General features: G+C 38.6%; 1 protein-coding gene across 4 annotated transcripts in view; it reads left to right on the top strand.

Moving 5' to 3' along the window:
• Positions 1 to 21,769, top strand: part of RABGAP1L (RAB GTPase activating protein 1 like) — a 770,846-nt gene that overhangs the window by 114,585 nt on the left and 634,492 nt on the right. For all 4 annotated transcript variants that reach the window (XM_044267366.1, XM_044267367.1, XM_044267369.1 and 1 more), the window contains exon 8: positions 18,788 to 18,854. In XM_044267366.1, the coding sequence (XP_044123301.1) occupies positions 18,788 to 18,854 (67 nt within the window). The remainder of the gene's footprint in view (positions 1 to 18,787; positions 18,855 to 21,769) is intronic.

Below are 21,769 nucleotides of genomic sequence, written 5' to 3'. Positions count from 1 at the left end.
TTAAGTGCCATACTTCATAGCACGAGTGATTGACAGGTACCTTTCCTTGTGTTATTTTCTGGAGGGAAAGATTTCCAAGCTAAGGAGTACTGAAAATAAAAACCACCTGGGGCTCTTTTTCTCTCAGAACAATTTTCCAATATGATTTGATACCACTGGAGTTGGGGAATGGTAGAACTTCAACTGTTTATTATTTTGGGGCTGATCTAATTTGATGTTTGACCATTCTGAAGGTCTTTTGCTGGATTTACCTAGCATTTATTTTTATCCTCACTCTAGCAAGTTACTGTTTTATTTAGAAAGAAGCTCAGGTCACTGACTTCAGGCTGCCTAGATGTTAGTTTGATTTATATCTTTTATGGAAAGATATAAAATTATGATTTATATCTTTTATGGAAAGATATACAATTATGATTATGAAATCAAAAGCTTTAGATGTTCTAATAATTTTTCTTAAAGGATATCATTCTTCTCCATCCTAAAATGAGAAAAAATTGGTGGGGTGACCAGAAGTCTCGGTAATATTTTATTTTGTTTGTTTGTTTATTTTGAGAAAGAGAGAGAGAGAGCACGCATGCACATGAGTGAGCTTGAGTGGGGCAGGGGAGAGGTAGAGAGAGAATCCCAAGCAGACCCTCATGCCCAGCTTGGAGCCCAGTGTGGGGCTGGATCTCATGACCACGAGATCATGACCTGAACCAAAATCAAGAGCCAGATGCCCAACCAACCCACCCAGGCACCCCTCCATAATATTTTAAAAGCTGTTCTCTGAACTTACTCAGCTGTCTTCTTTGAGTTTTCTTTTCTTTCTTTCTTTGATGTATTTATATGTTGTGCTATGATTGCCCTCATAGCAATAGTTAGCACCTCTGTCATATCACATAATTATAATTTCTTTTTCGTAAGATCTCGTCTCTTAGCAAGTTTGATGATAATACAGTTTTGTTGTCTATACTCACTGCGTTGTACATTAGGTCTCTAGACCTTACTTACTACTAGCTGCAAGTGTGTGTCCTTAAACAACATCTTTCCTGTTCCCCCTCTCCATCTCCTGATAACCATCCTTTTATGCCCTGCGTTCATGAGTTTGGCTCTTTTAGATTCCACATATAAGTTTAGATCATACAGTATTTGTCTTTCTTTTCCTTCTTTATATCACTTAACATAGTGTCCTCAAGTCCATTTCTGTTGTCACACATGGTGGGATTTCTTTTTTCCTCCGGACTGAATAATATTCCGTTGTATCCCTGTACCACATCTTCTTTATCCAGTCTTCCACTGACAAGCATTTCGGTTGTTTTTATATCTTGCCTGTTGTGAATAATGTTGCAGTGAACATGGGAGTGCATTTATCTCTTTGATATCCTATTTTCATTTCCATGGTTGTATACCCAGAAATGGGATTTTCAGATTGTATGGTAGATTTGTTTTTAATTTTTAGAGGCGCATCCATATTTTTCCATAGTGGATAAACTAATTTACATTCTCAACTTACATTAGAAAATAACTTAATCCGTTGGTTTAAGAAATTTAGGGTTCTTTTTTTCCCCAAGATTTTCTTCATTTATTTGAGAGAATGAGACTGTGGGTGCATGAGTGGGGAGAGAAGCAGAGGGAGATGTTGACTCCCAGGGAGCCCAGGACCGTGAGATCATGACCTGAGCCAGAGGCCGATGCCACTCAGGCACCCCAAAACTAGGGTTCTAATTAGGAGAAGTGGGGTATTTTAACTGTATCCTCTTCCAGTTATCAATTTATTATCTCTAGGTTCCAAATCTACCCTCTTTTATATTTGATGGAGCGAAATTTGTTTGCAGCCAGCACAATATTATATTGAGCCAGTAGAGGGTGCTAGAGAGACACTGCTGGGGGACGGGTCTTCTCTTTGGTTCTGGTGTGCTGTGGTGGTTTCTTGCTCTTGCTGTTAAGATTCTGGGACATCCAGTGGTGTGTTCCAGCTGTGCAGCCAGTGCACACACGCCCTCCTCGAGCTCAGAATCCCAGTCCTGGCTCAGCACGATCTTCCTGTGGACCTCCAGACACAGATACTGTGGGCCTCAGCCCTCACACCATTCTGCCAGTGAGCTGGCTCTGGGAGCTCTGATTGCCTTTGTTCACGTACTGGCCGACTTGGCTGCCTGCACCGATGTGGGCTGTTTCCTGTTTGCTTGTGGCCCAGCTCAGTCCAGCAAACTTTGCCATCCACTGTACTGCAGTCGAACTTTCTCTAGTAAGGATAGAATACCAGCTGTAGGGGGAGGATCCTCCTCCCAAGTACTCTTTCCTGGTGTACTCTCCCTTAGGCTTGAGGTATTCTTTAGAATTCTCTTTACTGTTACTCTCCTATTATAGTTAGTAATTCTTGATAATAAACTTTCCCTGTTCAAATGATTGTGTTTTCTCTCCTAATTGGACTTTGACTGGCTAATTGAATTAATACCTGATAAGATCAACCAGTCCCATAGGTGAAGTTTTAAATACATTTCTGGGCAGGGTGGGGACTGGGAAGAAAATTGTTATTTTAGATAGGTTTTTGTGGTTTTTTTTAAGGGGGTGGAGGAACAGAGAGAGAGAGGGAGAGAATCTCAAGCAGGCTCTACACTCAGTGTGGAGTCTGATGCAGGGCTTGACATTATGATCCCTGAGATCATGACCTGAAATCAAGAATCAGACTTTTAACTGACTGAGCCACCAGGTGTCCCTGGTTATTTTAGATAGGTTTTTTTGTTTTGCTTTTTGTTTTCGTGTGTTTTTTTTCTTTTTTCTTGGCTTTGTTTTTCTTTTACTTTTTTTTTTTTTTTTTTTGGCTTTCATAATAGTGATAATGGCAAGGCTAAAAACTATTTAATGACTTTTGCCATATGTCCATTTCCATTCTGAGGTTTTTTCATTTGACTCTTCTGTATGACTTATTTTTGTGGGAAGGTGCAAGGAGAGGGATTAAGTATCTGTAAATACAATGATTTTGTCACTAGTAAGCATAGCTTAAATACTAATGTTTTATCCTTCTTTATAATGAAAGTTGTTTTTTTCTCTTTTAAAGATCTTTGTTTCATTTGAAGAGACGAGGGAGGAGGAAGTACATAAAATGTTATTTTTATTTAGTAGGACATTAGGCAGTCAACAAAAGTTAAGTTATATGTGAAGTCTTGTATTTGTACTTTAAATATTAATTTGTTTTTTTTCTAGTTTGACTGTGTTTTAATGTTTCCTCATCCCTTTTATTCTCATGATTTTTCTTTCTTTTTTTTTTTAAAGGGGGGTGAAGGGGCAGAAGGAGAGGACGAGAATTTTTTTTTTTTTAGATTTTGTTTATTTGACAGAGAGAGACACAGCACAGTGAGCGCAGAAACACAAGCAGGGAGAGTGGGAGAGGAAGAAGCAGGCTTCCCGCTGAGCGGGGAGCCCAATGCAGGCCTTGGTCCCAAGACCCTGGGACCATGACCCATGAAGTCAATAACTGAGCCACCCCGATGCCCCTAGGGTGAGAGAAGCTTTTTTTTTTTTAAAGTCTTTTTTTTTTAAAGATTTTATTTATTTGAGAGAGAGAGAGAGTATGAGAAGGGGGAGGGTCAGAGGGAGAAGCAGACTTCCCGCTAAGCAGGGAGCCCTATATGGGACTCGATCCCGGGACTCCAGGATCATAACCTGAGCCAAAGGCAGTCGCTTAAAACCAACTGAGCCACCCAGGTGCCCCGGGAGAGAGAATCTTAAGCAGGCTGCATGCCTAGCGCAGAGCTGGACGTGGATCTTGATCTCACAACCCTGAAATCATGGCCTGAGCTGAAATCAAGAGTCAGATGCTTAATTGACTGAACCACCCAGATGCCCCTCTCATGTGGGTATTCACGTTTCCTTTAAAGTTCGTATATTTTGATGAGTTACTTCATTATTCCACTGTACTGTAGAAGATTGTTATTCTTTTGATAACTGATCAAAGCTTAATATCACTTGATTTAAGCCTTTTAAATGGAATTGAGCTCCTGAGGAATCTATATTATTTTACATACAGATGACATTGTATTATATTAAAGTTCTCCTTACTTAGAATGTAAATATGAAGATAGGGCTCTACAGAAGTGGAGCTGAAATTGCTGTTCTTAAGTGTAGGAATTGTAGGGTTGGTTCTTGAAAGCCATCTGAAAACTTGGATTTCAGGAAGGGTCCCACTATTCCCAGAACTGGTGAGTGCCTAAACTGTTTGTAGAAACAGCATGATTTATGCTGAATACTTGCTTTTCTTCTGGAAACTGGAATTTTGTTATGTCCCAGCCAAAGGATGCCTGTATGACCAGCTCCCAGTAAAAACCTTGGACACGGAGTCTCTGACTTTCTCTGGTAAACAACTTTTCACACATGTCACAACTCATTGCTGGAGAAATTAAATGTGTCCTCAGTGAATCCACAGGGAGAGGACTCTGAACTTCACCTTGTGCACCTTTCCTTTTGCTGATTTTGCTTTGTGTCTGTTCACTCTAATAAATCATCGTCATAAGTACAACTCAGTGCTGAGTCCTGGGAGTCCTCCTAGCAAATCTTCCAACCTGGAGTGGTCTTGATAACTCCCAACATAAGAGCATTTTGTTGTGGCTAGTTTTTCATGTAAGAAAACTTTTCATGTAAGAAAACTTTAAATGTTTTCTTAAAACATTTAAAATTAACTATTTTCTTCCTTGGGGGGTGTATGTGTATTAGCTTTTATTGATTGTAGAAAATGAGCATTAGCCTACTTGAAGGTCTCTTTATGTGGTTATAGAACAGCTGTTTTGGATCTTGTCTTTTAGGGAGCAGTAGCATTTGTGAGATGAGGTTATGAGCTAATGCACAGTAGATACCGTTTTGGGTTTACAATTCTGCAGACTCATTAATCCAGTGTGTTTTTGGATACCCAGAAGTAGTTCTCTTTCCTTGATGCCCTTCAAGTCAAAACTCCTCTACACTCATATATTCTGTTCCCATTCCTACCCTGCCCCCCATCAATAATAGGAAAGGTTGTCCGTATTTCTCTGGTAGTACTGCCCCTTCCTTGACTCGTGCACCTTGGTTGTCCTGAACTGGACTAAAACGGTATTCCAGAGATCTTCATGCTCTTGCCAAGACTCTCCTCCTTCTCATCCTCAATCTTCAACTTCGCTGAAATCTGTTTGTTTTGCCTGTTTCTTTCAGGCCTTGTAAGAAGTCCAGAACTCCTGGATTTTCCATCAGTACTCAAATCCTGATCCCCTGGATATCCTGTCTTCTGACTCTCATCTTCCACCTTTACTCAACTTCTGGAGCATTCCAACCTACACTCTGGAACTCATAACGCATCACAGCACAGTTAGCCTCTTTCTGAACCTGATTTCTGAATGTTACCTTCACTTTATACAAACTGGGCTTTCAACTGAGTCTGCTGCTTCCTTTACAATCTTTTCGAGCGATGGCTGTTTCCTCTCCTCCCATCCCTGTATCTTTGGCCTGGAGATGTATGAGTATCCTTCTTGCATATCCCTGCTCCTTTGGACTGTTTTCTTCTTCCCTCTTTGAAAACTCACAGCTTTGAAGTTGATGCTCTTAGACTTTCCCATCTCCCAGCCTCTCTTGTCGCAGTTATCTACATATCCTTGGGATTTGCATCATTCTTTGAAGATTTTAGCCCCTGGCTCTCTATCATTCTCTAATTATTAGGCTTATCCTAAGTTTTGGCAGTTTCAGTATCTATGCAGATGATTTTCCTAATAACCTAGCTTCTTAGTTTCTTGACTTCTTCTTTTTTTTTTAAAGATTCTATTTATTTATTTGACAGAGAGAGATCACAAGTAGGCAGAGAGGCAGGCAGAGAGAGAGGAAGGGAAGCAGGCCCCCTGCTGAGCAGAGAGCCCGATGCGGGACTCCATCCCAGGACCCTGAGATCATGACCTGAGCTGAAGGCAGCGGCTTAACTCACTGAGCCACCCAGGCGCCCCGACTTCTTCTTGTCTACAGACCTTTTCTCCCTTCCTCAACTATCTACTTCTACCATTATACTCTGGAATTTGTCATTACCAATAACCACACTCCCTTCATAGTCTCAATATAAGGTATCCCACTGTCTGATCACTACCTTTTATCTCTCCAATTCATTCTCATTTTCTCAATTCCATTAATTCTTTGATCTCACTGAGACTAATAATCTGTGGTCCCATCATGATTTGCTGTCCTTCACCCACTCGCTTCATGTTTGTTTTTTTTTACTTATCTCTGTCCTAATTTAGATTCCATTATCTATCTTTATAAATTATACTCCCACATCTCCCTTATTCTCTTTTCCATTTTTCCACTCGCCTGGCATATTGCCATCTCTAAGCTTTCTGCTCCTTTGTACCAACACCGGTTAGAATTGAATGCAGCTGGGGAAGTAACAGATAAACAGCCATGCTGATTGGCGTCACTCGAGGTTCATGGCCATAGCCTCAGGTGTACATTTGTGTTGCTAGCATCCCTATTTCATTTTACTGGACAAGCTATTTCATCTCTTTCTTAGGCTGTTTCACACCTGCTCTTTAAGTGTCCACCATGTCTTCTACCATGTTTACTCTCAACCAGTGATCTCTTATTGACGATAACAGAAACAGTAGTAGAACTTTTTTTTTTTAAGATTTTATTTATTTGACAGAGAGACAGTGAGAGAGTGAACACAGTGAGGGGAATGGGAGGGGAAGAAGCAGGCTTCCTGCTGAGCAGAGAGCGCAGCATGGGACTCGACTCCAGGACCCCAGGACCATGACACGAGCTGAAGGCAGCTGCTTAATGACTGAGCCACCCAGGCGCCCTAGAACTTTTGATATTACCATCACCTTTTCTACTAATTTTCTCATCTGTACTACATATTCTGCCTTTTCTCATATTACTCTGGATGAAATGTCCATGCTCTTGGCCAACTTTCTACTTGTATAGGAGATTTTATTCAGTTTTTTCCTTCTTGATGACATGAGTTTAGTAGTCTTTCCTCTACCACACTCTCTCCTTAGTTACCTCATCCGGTCTCTTCATATATAGGACTTTAAATATATCTACAAATGAATGACTTCCAAATTTTTAATCTCAACCTGAGGTCTCTTCTGAATTGCAAATTTTTATATGTATCCACAATTTCAGATCTTCATTTGGCATTTGTTTGCTTGTTCATTTGTTTAGAGCAGCTCTATTCATAATTGCCCAGAGTTGGAAGCAGCCAAGATGACTCTTAATAAGTGAATGAATAAGCAAACCAAGGTATATACAGGGAATGGAATAATCACTAGAAAGAAGTGGGCTGTCAAGCCATGGAAAGGAGGAACCTGAAATGCAATTGCTATGTAAGAAGTCAATCTGAAAAGACTACTCTGGTTCCAAATGTATGACATTCTAGAAAAGACAAAGCTATGGAAACTGTAAAAAGATCAGTGGTGGGGGTTGGAGGGAAGAGAGTGTTGGGTAGATGGAACATGAAAGTTTTAGAGCCGCGAAGCTCTTTTGATGACCCCGTAATGGTGGATGTAGGCAGTTATATACTTGTCAAAGCCCATAGACTGCATAACAAAAAGTGAACACTGTGTCAAGTATGGGCTTTGGGTGATAATGATGAGTCAGTTAGGTTTAGCAAGTGTATCACTGTGGGGCAGGATGTTGATAGTAGAGGAAGGGGTTGGGGCAGTATTTCAGAACCCTGTACTTTCTGCTCAGTTTCTCTGGAAGCCCAAACTACTAGTAGATTAAATCTATACTAATAGATTAATTCATAGATTAAAAATCTATTAGTTAAAACTATGTTCTATACAACTAAATATTTAATGCAGCAGTAGCAGTCACTTCTTGGCAAGCGTCAAGTACAGAATCCAGACGTCCACCTCTGTATTCCCGGAGGATGGATGGGGCAGAGCACAGCAGTCACTGGGATGCAAATCAGTGTAGGTGTGGGCTTGCCGCCACTTACTCTTTACCGAGATATGGCCCATTGGAAGGGAATGATGTTGGTGTGTTCAAACCCGGTCACTTCTCCTTCCCCATTGCAATTAATCTTTCCATCATCATCTTATTTCTGTTAGCACATTCAGGGCATACCGTGTTATCTTCTAGGCCTGGGGATGAGAAAGTACAGGTGGATAACAGGAAGAGAGAGATCATCTTTTTGGGAGTGTCAGGCACCCAGACCTGACTTGCATGGAACTGTAGGTGAATGCAACCTTTTGTATCTGTCATGGACTACAGACCACCTGACGCCAGAGGCTTGCAGCAGAAAGGTCTCAACAGAAGCAGAAAAGGAACATGAATTCATAGACTTGGACAGACTGGCTCTTGCAGCAGTTCTTTTGAATGATACTGATGATGCATGTATCTGGTATATGCAAAAGCCCAAATAATATATCATTATCTAAATTTTATGTATTAATCCTGTTGAATAATAAAGCACAATAATTGATTTACTAAATGTTTTTAGCGGTAATTAAGCCAAGTGTTAGATTTTGAAGTTTATTAGTTTGATTATTCTAATCATTTTTAATATTCTGTTTTTATCTGAGTATAATAACTAAGTTCTCCTTTTGTATTTGAAAAGATTTAGTGCAAGTATTCATATTTGATATGGTTCTGCATTTCAGATTTTGATCCATCATAACGGTGTGGTTAATGGGATCATTGTTGCCGCAGGATGCTATGCTTGGAGTTTATTGTATGTTCTTAAAGTTTATTAGTTTGATAATTTAAAAAGAAAAAAAAGAGGGTCTAAAAATATCACCTCTTGGGGCGCCTGGGTGGCTCAGTGTGTTAAAGCCTCTGCCTTCGGCTCAGGTCATGATCCCAGGGTCCTGGGATCGAGCCCCGCATCGGGCTCTCTGCTCGGCGGGGAGCCTGCTTCCCCTTCTCTTTCTGCCTGACTCTCTGCCTACTTGTGATCTCTGTCTGTCAAATAAATAAATAAAATCTTTAAAAAAAATCATCTCTTCTTCTATAACCTCTTTGTGGATTAAATTCTTTTCACTGGTAGCAGATCTAAAACAGTCCTAAGTATCTATTTTAAATATTTTAAAAAAGATTTTATTTATTTGAGAGCGAGAGAGAGTGCGCATGCGAGAGCATGAGAGGAGGGCGGGGCAAAGGGCAAGGGAGAGAGAGAATCTCAAGTAGACTCTACATTGTGCCCTTGTTGCAGGGCTTAATCCCGCAATCCTGAAATCATGACCTAAGCTGAAATCAGGAGTCAGATGCTGACCCAGGCACCCCCAAGCATCTATTTTATTTTTTTCCTGGTGATTTGTCCTAGTATTCCAGGTAATCTTAGGGGAAAACTATAAAAATTTCCCATCTGAAGAATGGAGAGAAAAGGACGACTAGTTTTTTAAACCTCTTTTGCTGATAACTATAAAACCTAATGGAGAGACTTCTTCCTGCGACTGAGGGCTCTGAAGTTAGTAAAATTTTTAAAATCACCAACTATGGAGTCCTTCATCTGGGTTTTAGTCCTGGCTCTACAGTGACTGTGTTATTTAACTTCTCTGTGCTTCGGTTTCCAATTTGTAGATTGTGAATAATACCTCTTAAGAATTTTGGGAGGAGGGCGCCTGGGTGGCTCAGTGGGTTAAGCCGCTGCCTTCGGCTCAGGTCATGATCTCAGGGTCCTGGGATCGAGTCCCGCATCGGGCTCTCTGCTCAGCGGGGAGCCTGCTTCCTCCTCTCTCTCTCTGCCTGCCTCTCTGCCTACTTGTGATCTCTCTCTCTGTGAAATAAATAAAATCTTTAAAAAAAAAAAAAGAATTTTGGGAGGAAAAATTAGATAATACCTGTAAAATATTTGGAATAGTCCCTGACTCAGAATAAATGCTTAATAAACACTTGCTGTTATTACTGTTGGCAGTATTATCTCTAGTAGCACAATCATGATATTTACTGAGACTGTTCTGAGTGATAAGTGAAAATCAGAGCATCCTGTAGAATCAGGGTAGACTGCTACCATGAGAAGGCAAAACCTTGGCTAGATTTTTAGCACTTTTGTGTATGTACAAGCAATCCTTGTTTTGTAATTATGATAATGCACAAATTTATGTTACTTTGGCTTAGTTAAATAATACAGTCCTGCAGCCACATAGTTCAAATTTTTGTTATCATGATATATTAATTTTGAGTAATTGCAGAAAGTGAAAACTCTGTTGTTAACTCTTTAGTTTATAGTCACCACATAAATTCAAGATCAGCAACTAGTCACATCACTTCCTTGAAATTCTGTTGAAAATGGTAACAGTGCATCTGTTACTTAGTTCACGCCCAGATAGCAAAGTGTGTAACTGTGTTGCCTCCTTATCTCTCAGTGATAAACCTATGTAACATTTCCCCAAAATATATAAATTCAAAGAATTGGCCAACAATGTTAAATGTGTAGCAAAGAAATGAAAGTGCTGATGCTGAAAGTGAAATTGCATATGATCTTAGAAGATTTAGAAATGATGACAGCAGAATGAAGATAGGAAGAGCTCTAGGCGCTGCATGAAGCAATGGTGTCAACCGTTCTGAAAAAGTCTGGTGAATAAAAAGAGCACAATAAAGTCACTGTCATCTTTAGGTTTCAGTAGGAATAGAAAGCTGCTTAGGGTTGAAATGGAGCATTAATTTCTACTTTGGATTAAAGGCTGCAATAAAAAAAAAATCTAGTTTTGCTAGCATTCAAGCCAAAATTTTGAATTTTGTTGCCACATTGAAAGGGAGTGATACTTCCAAGAATGGAGATCATGCAGTTTCTTTAGCTGAGTTTGGAAGAAATATGATATAAGCATGCAGTTGAACACAATCATGTGGGGAGCCTGGGTGGCTCGGTTGGTTGAGTGTCCAACTCTTGATTTTGGCTCGGGTCATGATCTCAGGATCCTGGGATCGAGACCTGCTTCGGGCTTCATGCTTAGTGGGCAGTCTGCTTGAGAATTCTCTCCCTCTTCCTATGCCCCCCTCCCACATGTGTGCTCTCTCTCACTTTCTCAAATAAGTAATCTTAAAAAAATTCATGCAACTCAATGTGTTTTGATTTGAGTCTCCCTGATGGCTAATGATGATGAACATTTTTTCATGTGTCTGTTAGCCATTTGTATGTCTTTTTTGGTGAAGTGTCTGTTTATGTCTTCTGCCCATTTTTTGATGTGATTATCTGTTTTTCTGGGGTGTTGAGTTTGAGGAGTTCTTTATAGATCTTGGATGGTCAGCCCTTTGTCTGTACTGTCATTTGCGAATATCTTCTCCCATTGCGTGCGTTGCCTATTTGTTTTGTTGACTGTTTCCTTTGCTGTGCAGAAGCTTTTGATCTTGATGAAGTCCCAAAAGTTCATTTTCGCTTTTGTTTCCCTTGCCTTTGGAGACATGTCTTGAAAGAAGTTGCTGTGGCCGATGTCAAAGAGGTTACTGCGTATGTTCTCCTCTAGGATTTTGATAGATTCTTGCCTCACATTGCAGTCTTTTATCCATTTCAAGTTTATCTTTGTGTATGCTGTAAGAGAATGGTCGAATTTCATTCTTCTATACTTAGCTGTCCAATTTTCCCAGCACCATTTATTGCAGAGACTGTCTTTTTTCCACTGGATATTTTTTCCTGCTTTGTCGAAGATTAGTTGACCATAGAGTTGCGGGTCCATACGTGGGCTCTCTACTCTGTTCCACTGGTCCGTGTGTCTGTTTCTGTGCCAGCACCATGCTATCTTGGTGATCACAGCTTTGTAGTAAAGCTTGAAATCAGGCAATGTGATGCTCCCAGTTTTGTTTTTCTTTTTCAACATTTCCTTAGCAATTTGGAGTCTCTTCTGGTTCCATACAAATTTTAGGATTGTTTGTTGCAGTACTTTGAAAAATGGCAGTGGAATTTTGATCGGGATGGCATTGAAAGTATAGATTACACGAGTTAGAATGGCCAAAATTAACAAGACAGTAAACAACAAGTGTTGGAGAGGATGTGGAGAAAAGGGAGCACTCTTACACTGTTGGTGGGAATGCAAGTTGGTGCAGCCACTGTTTCCAGCGACTGGAAAGCAGTGTGGAGATTCCTTAAGAAATTAAAAATAGAGCTACCTTATGACTCTGCAATTGCACTACTGAGTATTTACCCCAGAGATACAGATGTAGTGAAAAGAAGGGCCATCTGTACCTCAGTGTTCATTGCAGCAATGGCCACAGTCGCCAAACTGGAAAGAGCCAAGATGCCCTTCAACAGACGAATAGATAAGGAAGATGTGGTCCGTATATGGAGTATTAGCCTCCATCAGAAAGGATGAATACCCAACTTTTGTATCAACATGGATGGGACTGGAGGAGATTGCGCTGAGTGAAATAAGTCAAACAGAGAGAGTTAATTATCACATGGTTTCACTTACTTGTGGAGCACAGTGAATAACCCAGAGAACTTTGAGAGAAGGAGAGAAGTGAGTTAGGGGAAATCAGAGGGGGAGATGAACCATGAGAGACTGTGTACTCTGAGAAACAAGCTGAGGGTGTTGGAGGGGAGAGGGTGGGGGGATGGGTGAGCCTGGTGGGTATTAAGGAGGGCACGTATTGCATGGAGCATGGGATGTGATGCATAAACAATGAATCTTGGAACACTGAAAAAAATAAAATTTAAAAAAAATTCATGCATCATGACAGGGAACAACAATGAATAGTATGCGTATGACATGGCAGAACTTTTACTGCCGTATACGAAAAACTTTGCAGGATTCGAATCAGACGTAAATGGAATTATAAAGAAATAGAACCCTGGGAATGTTGACATTGCCACTGTTCAGTGGAGTCTGCACAGGCAGCCAGAGAACGCAGTGAGGTGAATTTAGCAGCATAAGTAAGGAAAGTGATTGTGATGAAAAGGAAGCATGTCCTGGAGGAAATGCCAGCAAAGACTTCACGTTAAAGGAACCCTCAGATATTTCATAACATTGAAAGTGCAAAGGATAAAATATTGGAAGCTGATTCAAACTTAGAAAGGAATATGAATTTTACCAGGGCATAGAAAAAATGCTTACTCTTGTTGTAAATTCCATGAGAAAAAGCAAGCTCTGTTCAAACTCGTCTTAATAATTGTTTCTGAAGAAATAAAAAACTTTGTCAATGTTTCTGTTTTAAATCGCAAAGAACTAAATAAGTTTTACTTTTTTTCTCCATCAGTTGTGTACTTATAACTGACAGCAAAGAGTTTTTAAAGTTTTGACAAAAATAAAGGTTGCAGAACAATCATAAGTTTCCTCACTGATCATAACATCCTTTTGCCCGACTTCAGCTTGTGTGGTTATTATAATGGTTCCCCATACTGCGCAGAGTGAGGAATGCCTGTGTATCTATCTCTGCTTCATCCTGTTAGTGAGGGAAACACAATCCCAGCATTTCTCACCTGGCTTTTGCAACTGTCTTTTGCTTTAACTCCTTCAGTGTGAGACTGACCAGGATTCTAATTTTTACAAAATTTAGCTTTTCGTGTTCTTGGATATTCTGAAAAAATATGATTGATTTATAGCTTTTCTTTGTGTTTCTGTTTACCTTCTTCTGATATACTGTCACTTTTTCACTTTTTAAAAAAAGATTTTATTTATTTATTTGAAAGACAGAGATCACAAGTAGGCAGTGCAGTGAGGCAGGCAGAGAGAGAGAGGGAAGCAGGCTCCCCGCCAAGTAGAGAACCCGATGCGGGGCTTGATCCCAGGACCCTGGGATCATGACCTGAGCCGAAGGCAGAGGCTTAAATCACTGAGCCACCCAGGCGCCCCCACTTTTTCATTTTTAACAGCAAAAGTTTAGTTAAGAGACAGTGCTCCTTAACTGACATTGGTAGACACTTGCCTCCTTTCTTTTCCTTTCCTCCCTTCTTCATTTTTATCCATAGTCTTAATGGAGGTAGATAGAATCCTAATCATTTGATGGGCTGAAAGCAAAAGTAAAATAATTTAGTTTGCTGTTACAGGGCATTAACATATCATCTTTGGTTTTTGTCACTTTTTTCTATCACTTAAGTCTAAATACGCTGAGTTTTGGTGTTTGTATGGATGCTAACTTGGTATTAAAAACTGTTCAAAGTGCTTTTCTTATTGACATATAATGTATTATTTGCCTCAGGGGTACACGTCCGTCCATCATCAGTCTTACACAATTCACAGCATCACCATAGCCCATATCCTCCTCCCCCATGTCCATCACTGAGCCACCCCCTCCCTCCCCCCCCACCCCTCTAGCAGCCCTCAGTTTCCTAAGATTAAGAATCTCTTATGGTTTGTCTCCTTCTCTGGTTTCAACTTATTTCATTTTTCCTTCCCTTCCCCTATGATCCTCTGTCTTGTTTCTCAGATTCCTCATATTAGTGAGTTCATATAGTTGTCTTTCTCTGATTGACTTATTTCACTTAGCATAATACCCTCTGGTTCCATCCGTGTCATTGCAAATGGCAAGATTTTGCATTTTTTAAAAAAAGGGCTGCATAGTATTCCATTTTGTATATATATATACCACATCTTTTTTATCCATTCATCTGTTGATGGAGAGCTAGGCTCTTTCCATAGTTCGGCTAATGTGGACATTGCTGCTATAAACATTGGGGTGCACTTCCCTTCGGATCCCTATGTTTGTATCTTTAGGGTAAATACCCAGTAGTGTGATTGCTGGATCGTAGGGTAGCTCGATATTCAACTCCTACACTGTTGGTGGGAATGCAAGCTGGTGCAGCCACTCTGGAAAACAGTATGGAGGTTCCACAAAAAGCTCTGTTTTGAGTAAAAACTCATAGGTATTATGGAAAGTTAAACTTTGTTTTTTTAATAATAGTGGCACTAGGGGCCTGGGTGGCTCAGTTGGTTAGGTGTCTGCCTTGGGCTCAGGTCACGATCTCAGGGTCCTGGGATTGAGTCCCCAGCTGCTCAGCGAGGAGTCTGCTTCTCCCTCTGCTCCTGTGCACTGTCTCTCTCTCACGGTCTCTAAAGTAAATAAATATAATCTCTAAAACAATAGTAGTAGCAGTTATAATAATAATTTGTAATTGGGCACTGCTTTATAGTTCACAGTGTACCTTCACCTTGAGGGCTTTCATTTCACCTTTACATGAATATGGGAACTTGTGAGCCAATAACACTTATATTTCAGAAATGTGGAAAGTGAGATGCTGTGGTGTGTAAGTTGCCCTGGGTCACATGGGCAGTTGATAATCTTTCCTGATAGGCTAAGGAGGTGATAGAGTTCAATGTGTAAAAGATCTGCAGTTTTGGATCATGGACATGGACTCGAATCCCAGTCCTTTAACTAACTACCTGCGTTGTTCGGACAAATCCCTTCTACCTTCATGAAAACTAGTTTGTCATTTCTCATATGCAGGTTGTTTTGAAATGTAAATGCAGCAATACAGTAATGTCTGACTTAAGGAATTAAACAGTATATGCTATAATTTAATAATATTAATATACTGTCATCATCATCTCATTCTCAGGAGGTTTGATTTCAAATTTTGGTCAGGTCCGTATGTACTGTATTATAGTGTTGGGTGTGTTTCTTTTCTGCTTTTTTAACATTCTGTATTTACAGTGATCCTAGAACTTACCATATCGGGTTTTAGTTCCCTATTTACTTGTATTTTCCTCCTCTAATAGACTATGAGCTGCTTGAGAAAATAGGTGTGATGGCAGTTTTCTACATTATTTATAGAGTTAACAAGGAAAGGTTGAATGCTTTGATCTCCCCAAAGAAATACTTAATATTCACATTTGGTGTTTGTGGTACTAATAATATCTAATTACTGACACATTATCCCTAATAGACCTTACTTGTCTCCATAGGAAACCTGATGTGCTTTAATGAAATATAAATTTGGAAATGACTAATACAGCTTTATAGAGAAAAATGGTGCAATTTTGATGTCAGAAAAACTCCTCTGAGTTCTTGTATTATACCTCTTCCATTTTGTAGAAGAGGAAGCGGAAGCTCAAGGGGGTTAGGTGCTGGGGCATCTGGTGGCTTGGTCAATTAAGTGTCTGCTGTTGATCCCAGGGTCCTGGGATGGACCCTGAACCCGTGTCGGTGGAGAATCTGCTTCTCCCTCTCCCTCTGTCTCCCACTAGTGCTTTCTCTCTTTCTGCCTTTCACTTTCAAATAAATAAAATATATATTTTTTAAACATGGCAGGGGGTAGGTAGGTCCTTTCTCCAAGGTCACACTACTGGTTGGTTGCAGGATTTTTTTTTTAAAGAGTTTATCTTGGGGGACACCTGGGTGACTCAGTCACTGGGTGTCTGCCTTCGGCTCGGGTCATGATCCTGAGGTCCTGGGATCAAGCCCCGAATTGGGGGTCCCTGCTCAGTGGGAAGCCTATGTCTTTCCTCTCCCACTCCTCTTGCTTGTGTTCCCTCTCTCCCTGTCTCTCTCTCTCTTTCAAATAAATAAATAAATAAATAAATAAATAAATAAAATCAATCTTAAAAAAGTGTTCATTTTTATTTGTTTGAGAAAGAAGAGAGAGCACAGCTGGGGGTGAGGGAAGGAAGAGAGGGAAGGGAGATGGACAAGCAGATGCTGTGCCGAATGTGGCCTTGATCTCACTACCCTGAAATCATGACCTAAGCCAAAATCAAGAGTCGTTTGCTTAATTGACTGAGCCAGCCAGTTGCGCTGGTGGCAGGATTTTTTATTTATAACCCAGGAAAAGATCACCACATCCAAGACCATCAAAATAAAGTGATAGCTGTTGCCATTTAAGGAAAACCTAAACCTCCAAGACTCTTTTTGCAATAAAGCTTAACATGGGAATATTAAAAAAATATAAAATTGTACCAATTTCATTATCTGCCTGCAAGTGCTTGGCAAACAAAATGGTAAAAATCTTTTAAGTCTTCAAGAACAAAAAGAAATGTAGGGAGGATGCATACTAAATTGTTAATGTTCATTCTTAAGGGGGCTGATATTAGAGAGAAAAGGATAAATTTATGTTTTCTTTTTCCATTTTGGTATCCATTAACTTTTTTACAGTAAGTACATAATAGTTTTGAAACTTAAGAATTCTATAATATAGAAAATTGTTCTTTAAAAAAAAACAAACCGTGAGAGATACAAGCCAAAGCAAAACATGAAGGGAATGTGAGAGAAGTCTTCTGTCCTCACTGACCTGACCTTTTAGTTGGAGGGACCAAATTTCTTATCGGAAAAAAGAATTCACTTTTCATTCTTTTTTTTTTTTTTAAAGATTTTATTTATTTATTTGACAGAGATCACAAGTAGGCAGAGAGGCAGGCAGAGGGAGAAGCATATTCCCCACTGAGCAGAGAGACCAATACGGGACTCAATTCTAGGACCCTGAGGTCATCACCTGAGCCGAAGGCAGGGGCCCAACCCACTGAGCCACCCAGGTGCCCCTCACTTTTTATTCTTGCTTAGCAAGTATTTCAGGCAATGATAGAAGAGAGAGTACAATGAATTGCATAATTAACACTTAATTTGCGGTGTTTATTATAGGAGTTCATTGGGAGATTATAGCAGCGTATAGATTATAGTGTATGGCAGTATATATTACATTTTGTTCAGTGGTACAGTAATATGTTTGGAAAGTTATCTTCAGATCTCAGTGACTTTATCTTTTCATGTACTCTCTTGTTTTTCGATGCCAAAAGAGATCCTTGTGCATTTGAGTATCCTCAAATACTAACAGGAGGTATATATTGCTTTACTACTTACTAGACTCATATTGGGATAGGTCTTACCTTGTTCATGGAAGAACAAGATGTACTACTAAAAAAGTAAACCTTTGAAAAATAACAAGGATCAGAATTTGTAGTGACATGTCAGTTGTCAGTATTTTGAAATATAAAAATATTAACAGAATTTATTTATTTACATTCTCTACTGCTGTGTGAAATATTCCATAGCATACTTTTAAATGTTGGAAAACTACAGTAAAAACACACTAGTAAGTGTGGGTATGCGTTGTTGGCAGAGGGATACTGAGGACAGATCAGATTGTCTCTAGATTTACAAGAGTTATTTAAGAGGCAAGAGAATTTGAGTAAGTTGTTGGGTTTCTCTAGATTCTGCTTTTCTTACTAAAAAGCAGAATTAATAATAATCTAACACATATAAAAATATTGGATTTAGCTGAATTTAGACCTTACGAAAATCCTTCACAAATAAAGTCATAGGGAATGTAGTCAATGGGATTCCTAAAGCTTCTGTAGCATCAGGAAGCACAGAACAAAGTAAGTAGTTATTCCTATGTATAGTATGTTGGATAATATCTTCACTAATATAATGGCACATTTAGTAATGAGTTTCATATAACTTTTTTTCCAAAGTTAGGGTATAATAAATATTAACAGGCTACTCAGTGAAAATGAGTGTTGAAGGCCAGGGTAATTGTTTCTCTTAATCTGGCTTGATACAAAGAGTGAGCACAGTTTTGTTATTTTTTAAAATCTCCTTTACTATTTAATTGGGTTAGTTGATTTTGGCTTATAGGCTTGAAATAACTCTAAGGTAAATAAACCTTCATTTCTGTCTAAAAACAAATTCATATTTTACTACTGTATTTTGTTTCAGTCAGTAATTTGTAGCCATTTTTATTATAGTTTTTGATCACTGGTAATCTTTTACATGCAGAAATAAAGATTTGGGAATTTAAATAACTTATTTCTATGCAGTTTTATTATGTATCTTAATTATTTTTTGTGGTGTTTCTTTTAAAAAACTAAAGTTATTTGTAAGTACAGAGGTCAGATTGTATAGTTATTATAAAAAGGCTTTTTGCTCACTGGGCTTCTGTATGTTCTTGATACCTTATTTGTCCTTTTTTTTCCCCCAATGTTTTCAGATGTTTTGGAATGTTATTAAGCCCAGGTCGAAACGTGAAGAACAGTGACATGCATTTACTGGATATGGTAATGATAACCTTAAGCACATTAACCAAGTATAGATGATAGTTAATTTATATTTTAGAAGTATTTTCTATTTTTAAATTTTGTCATATTGTCAAAATTGTTTCTAACTTTCATCTGTATGGTAGTAATAATTTTGGAAACCCAAACTTAAAGTTACTTATGAGGGAGAGATTTAGAAAAATTTCTACCAAAAACTCCTATGCAAATTGAAAGCAAATAAAAGGATAGTGTTGTGGCAATGTCCATTTTTTCATCTCTCTGGGTTCTTAGGAAGATGTCTTTTCTTTGAGCCAAAAATAACAAGTACATGATTATAACAGGCATATCCAGAGTGAATATGGTGCCTTTCATTTTTTTTAATGCACTGTTACTGAGTACTGTAATGAATGCTTTTGTTTTCTTTAAAACATTTCTCTTTCTGAATTTATGCTCCTTTATTACCTGTCCTTAGCAAAGTATATTTACTTTAGGAATGGTATTTATTTAAATAATTTTCTTAAAGATTAATATGTATTTGAGAGTTGGTTATTTTATGTAAAAATAGCAAACTATCTTAACTTTTAAACAGAAATACCTTCTATATTGCACTTAATGAATATATTTACTTTGTGATTTAGAAATGTTGTAGGAAGGTCATCTTAGAGTTTCAAGTAACTATGAAATAGTAAAATATAAAGTGACTTAACTGGGATTTTTATATTTAGTGACAGCAAGCCCTACATATTTTAATCTTTTCAGCTGAGTGTTGAAAATGTCAATTAAATAGCACCAGTTCTGTCAACTTTTTCTTCAGGTTATATCATGCTAATGTCACTGATTTTCTAGTGGTCCTACTGGAAATGGTTTGTTCAGCCCTTTGAGCACATAACTGTGAGCCAGGCATTGTGGGGAGTGCTGGGTTTACAGATATGGTAAAACATAGCTCTTAGCATCTGTGGGTTTATAGATTTGTTGATAAAAAACAGATCTCTTAAGTATGTAACTATGGCAGTGGGTTAAGTGCTCTCCTAGCGTTGATACAATGAGCCACAGAGATCTAGAGGAAGCATTTCACGAAAAGTTACACTGAATGTGAAACGAATTAGCTATTGAGCCACCTCTCTTCCATCCCTCTGTACAACATATCAGTAATACAGGTGGTTTTACCTAAGGCAAGCCATAGCATTTTGGAGTCCTGAAAATTCCATGAGGAGGTAGTTCATAACACAGGTTCCTAGGTCTTAGAGTCTTGCAGAGTTTAAAAGATTAAGGTGAAACCATGGCAGAGACTTTTTAAAAAATAAAACCTGAATGCAGATTTTAGACTTACAGATTGGCATGAACTTCTGAGGCCCCTTGTTCTTGAGTGTCTTACTTGAAGAGCAGTTCTCCACTTTGAAGAATCCATATTGAAATCAAAGGTCTGGTCAGCACTGAAGCTTCTGTTCAACAAATAGTTGGTAGAAGTGGGAGGGTTTGTTTCTGCAATTATCAAGAATTGTGATTTGTTATTGATCTTTGTGCTATCTTTAATACATGGTTATTGAGCCTTGGCTAGACTACATTTCATAAAAAGGAACTTATTACTTATAGTGAAGACTATGGGACAATTCTGGTTACTACAAAGTTATTTCCTTATAATCACCTGAAATCATATTCCTTATATCTTTGCCTAATTAGTTTTAGTTCTGTCCTCTAGAGCAAGATATTCTTCTGACTCATTCAAATATGTGAATACTTTGAAAACAAATTTTGCTTTCTTACACTTGATTCTGATAAATTTTGGAAAATCCTGCAATTATATTTAATTTTAGAATTTGTGAGACTTTTCTGTTTATCTTGAATAATTTTTAAACAATGCTGACTTTTCTCCCCTTTGAATATTTTCTAGTAACATGAATTGAGACTTTTTAAATAAGATTTTCTTTATTTATTTGACAGAGATCTCAAGTAGGCAGGGAGGCAGGCAGAGAGAGAGAGGAAAACGCAGGCTCCCCACTGAGCAGAGAGCCTGATGTGGGGCTCAATCCCAGGACCCCAGGACCATGACCTGAGCTGAAGACAGAAGCTTTAATCCACTGGGCCACCCAGGCACCCCGAATTGAGACCTTTTATAAATTTATACATTTAATTTAGTATAAGATCTACATGAAAGAGAAATTCCAATTTATAAGTGAAACTAATTTTCTAGTCAAACAGCTAGATTACTCATATATATATATAGAGAGAGAGAGAGAGGGAGAGAGAGAGTATATAAACAAAATATACATAGTATTATATATAGTATATAAACAAAGTCTTCTATAAATAAAATTGGGTTTTGGGGGATACAAATAAGAGATTCAGTTTTCTTCTAGTAGTGAGAATATTTTCAATACTGTTGGTAAGGAAAGATTTTTCTTTACCCTTCAAGGTTCTTTTGCCTGGTCTAGGAATTAAATTGACAAGAGACAGATTAGCAGGAGAAAACTGAATTTAATTACATATGTATGGGTGCTCCATAAGAATATGATGCCTGTAGGCAGTCAGACAATGAGGCTTATATGCCATTCTAAGCTAAGGAGAAGGGTTAGAAGTTGAGGACTTCAAGGGAAGGAAGATAATTCAGAGAAGATGAAAAAAGTAAATGTTTGGCAAACATGTTGTGAGACCACTCAGAAACAATGGGACATAGGAATTTTAACAAACAGACTGCCCATTTTCTCCCTGACTACCTCACCTACTTTATTTTATACTGTAGTTATCTAGGGTGACAATAAGGGGGAGGTCAAAGGTTCTTCCTCAGCCTTTTTTTTTTTTTTTTTAAATAAGCAGCCTAAAAATAACCCACATGCCAGAGAGATAGATTTTGTGTGGCAAAGTTTGCTTCCCTATATGAAACTAGAGAAAGCCTAACAGCAAGGTACCAAGAGCTGAAAACTCAGTAGAGGCAGGTT

The sequence above is a fragment of the Neovison vison genome, chromosome 10 (genome assembly GCF_020171115.1).
Source record: "Neovison vison isolate M4711 chromosome 10, ASM_NN_V1, whole genome shotgun sequence".
In the NCBI taxonomy this organism is placed as follows: domain Eukaryota; kingdom Metazoa; phylum Chordata; class Mammalia; order Carnivora; family Mustelidae; genus Neogale; species Neogale vison.
The sequence above is the reverse complement of the archived record's forward strand: the minus strand, read 5'-3'. Positions and strand labels throughout refer to the sequence as shown.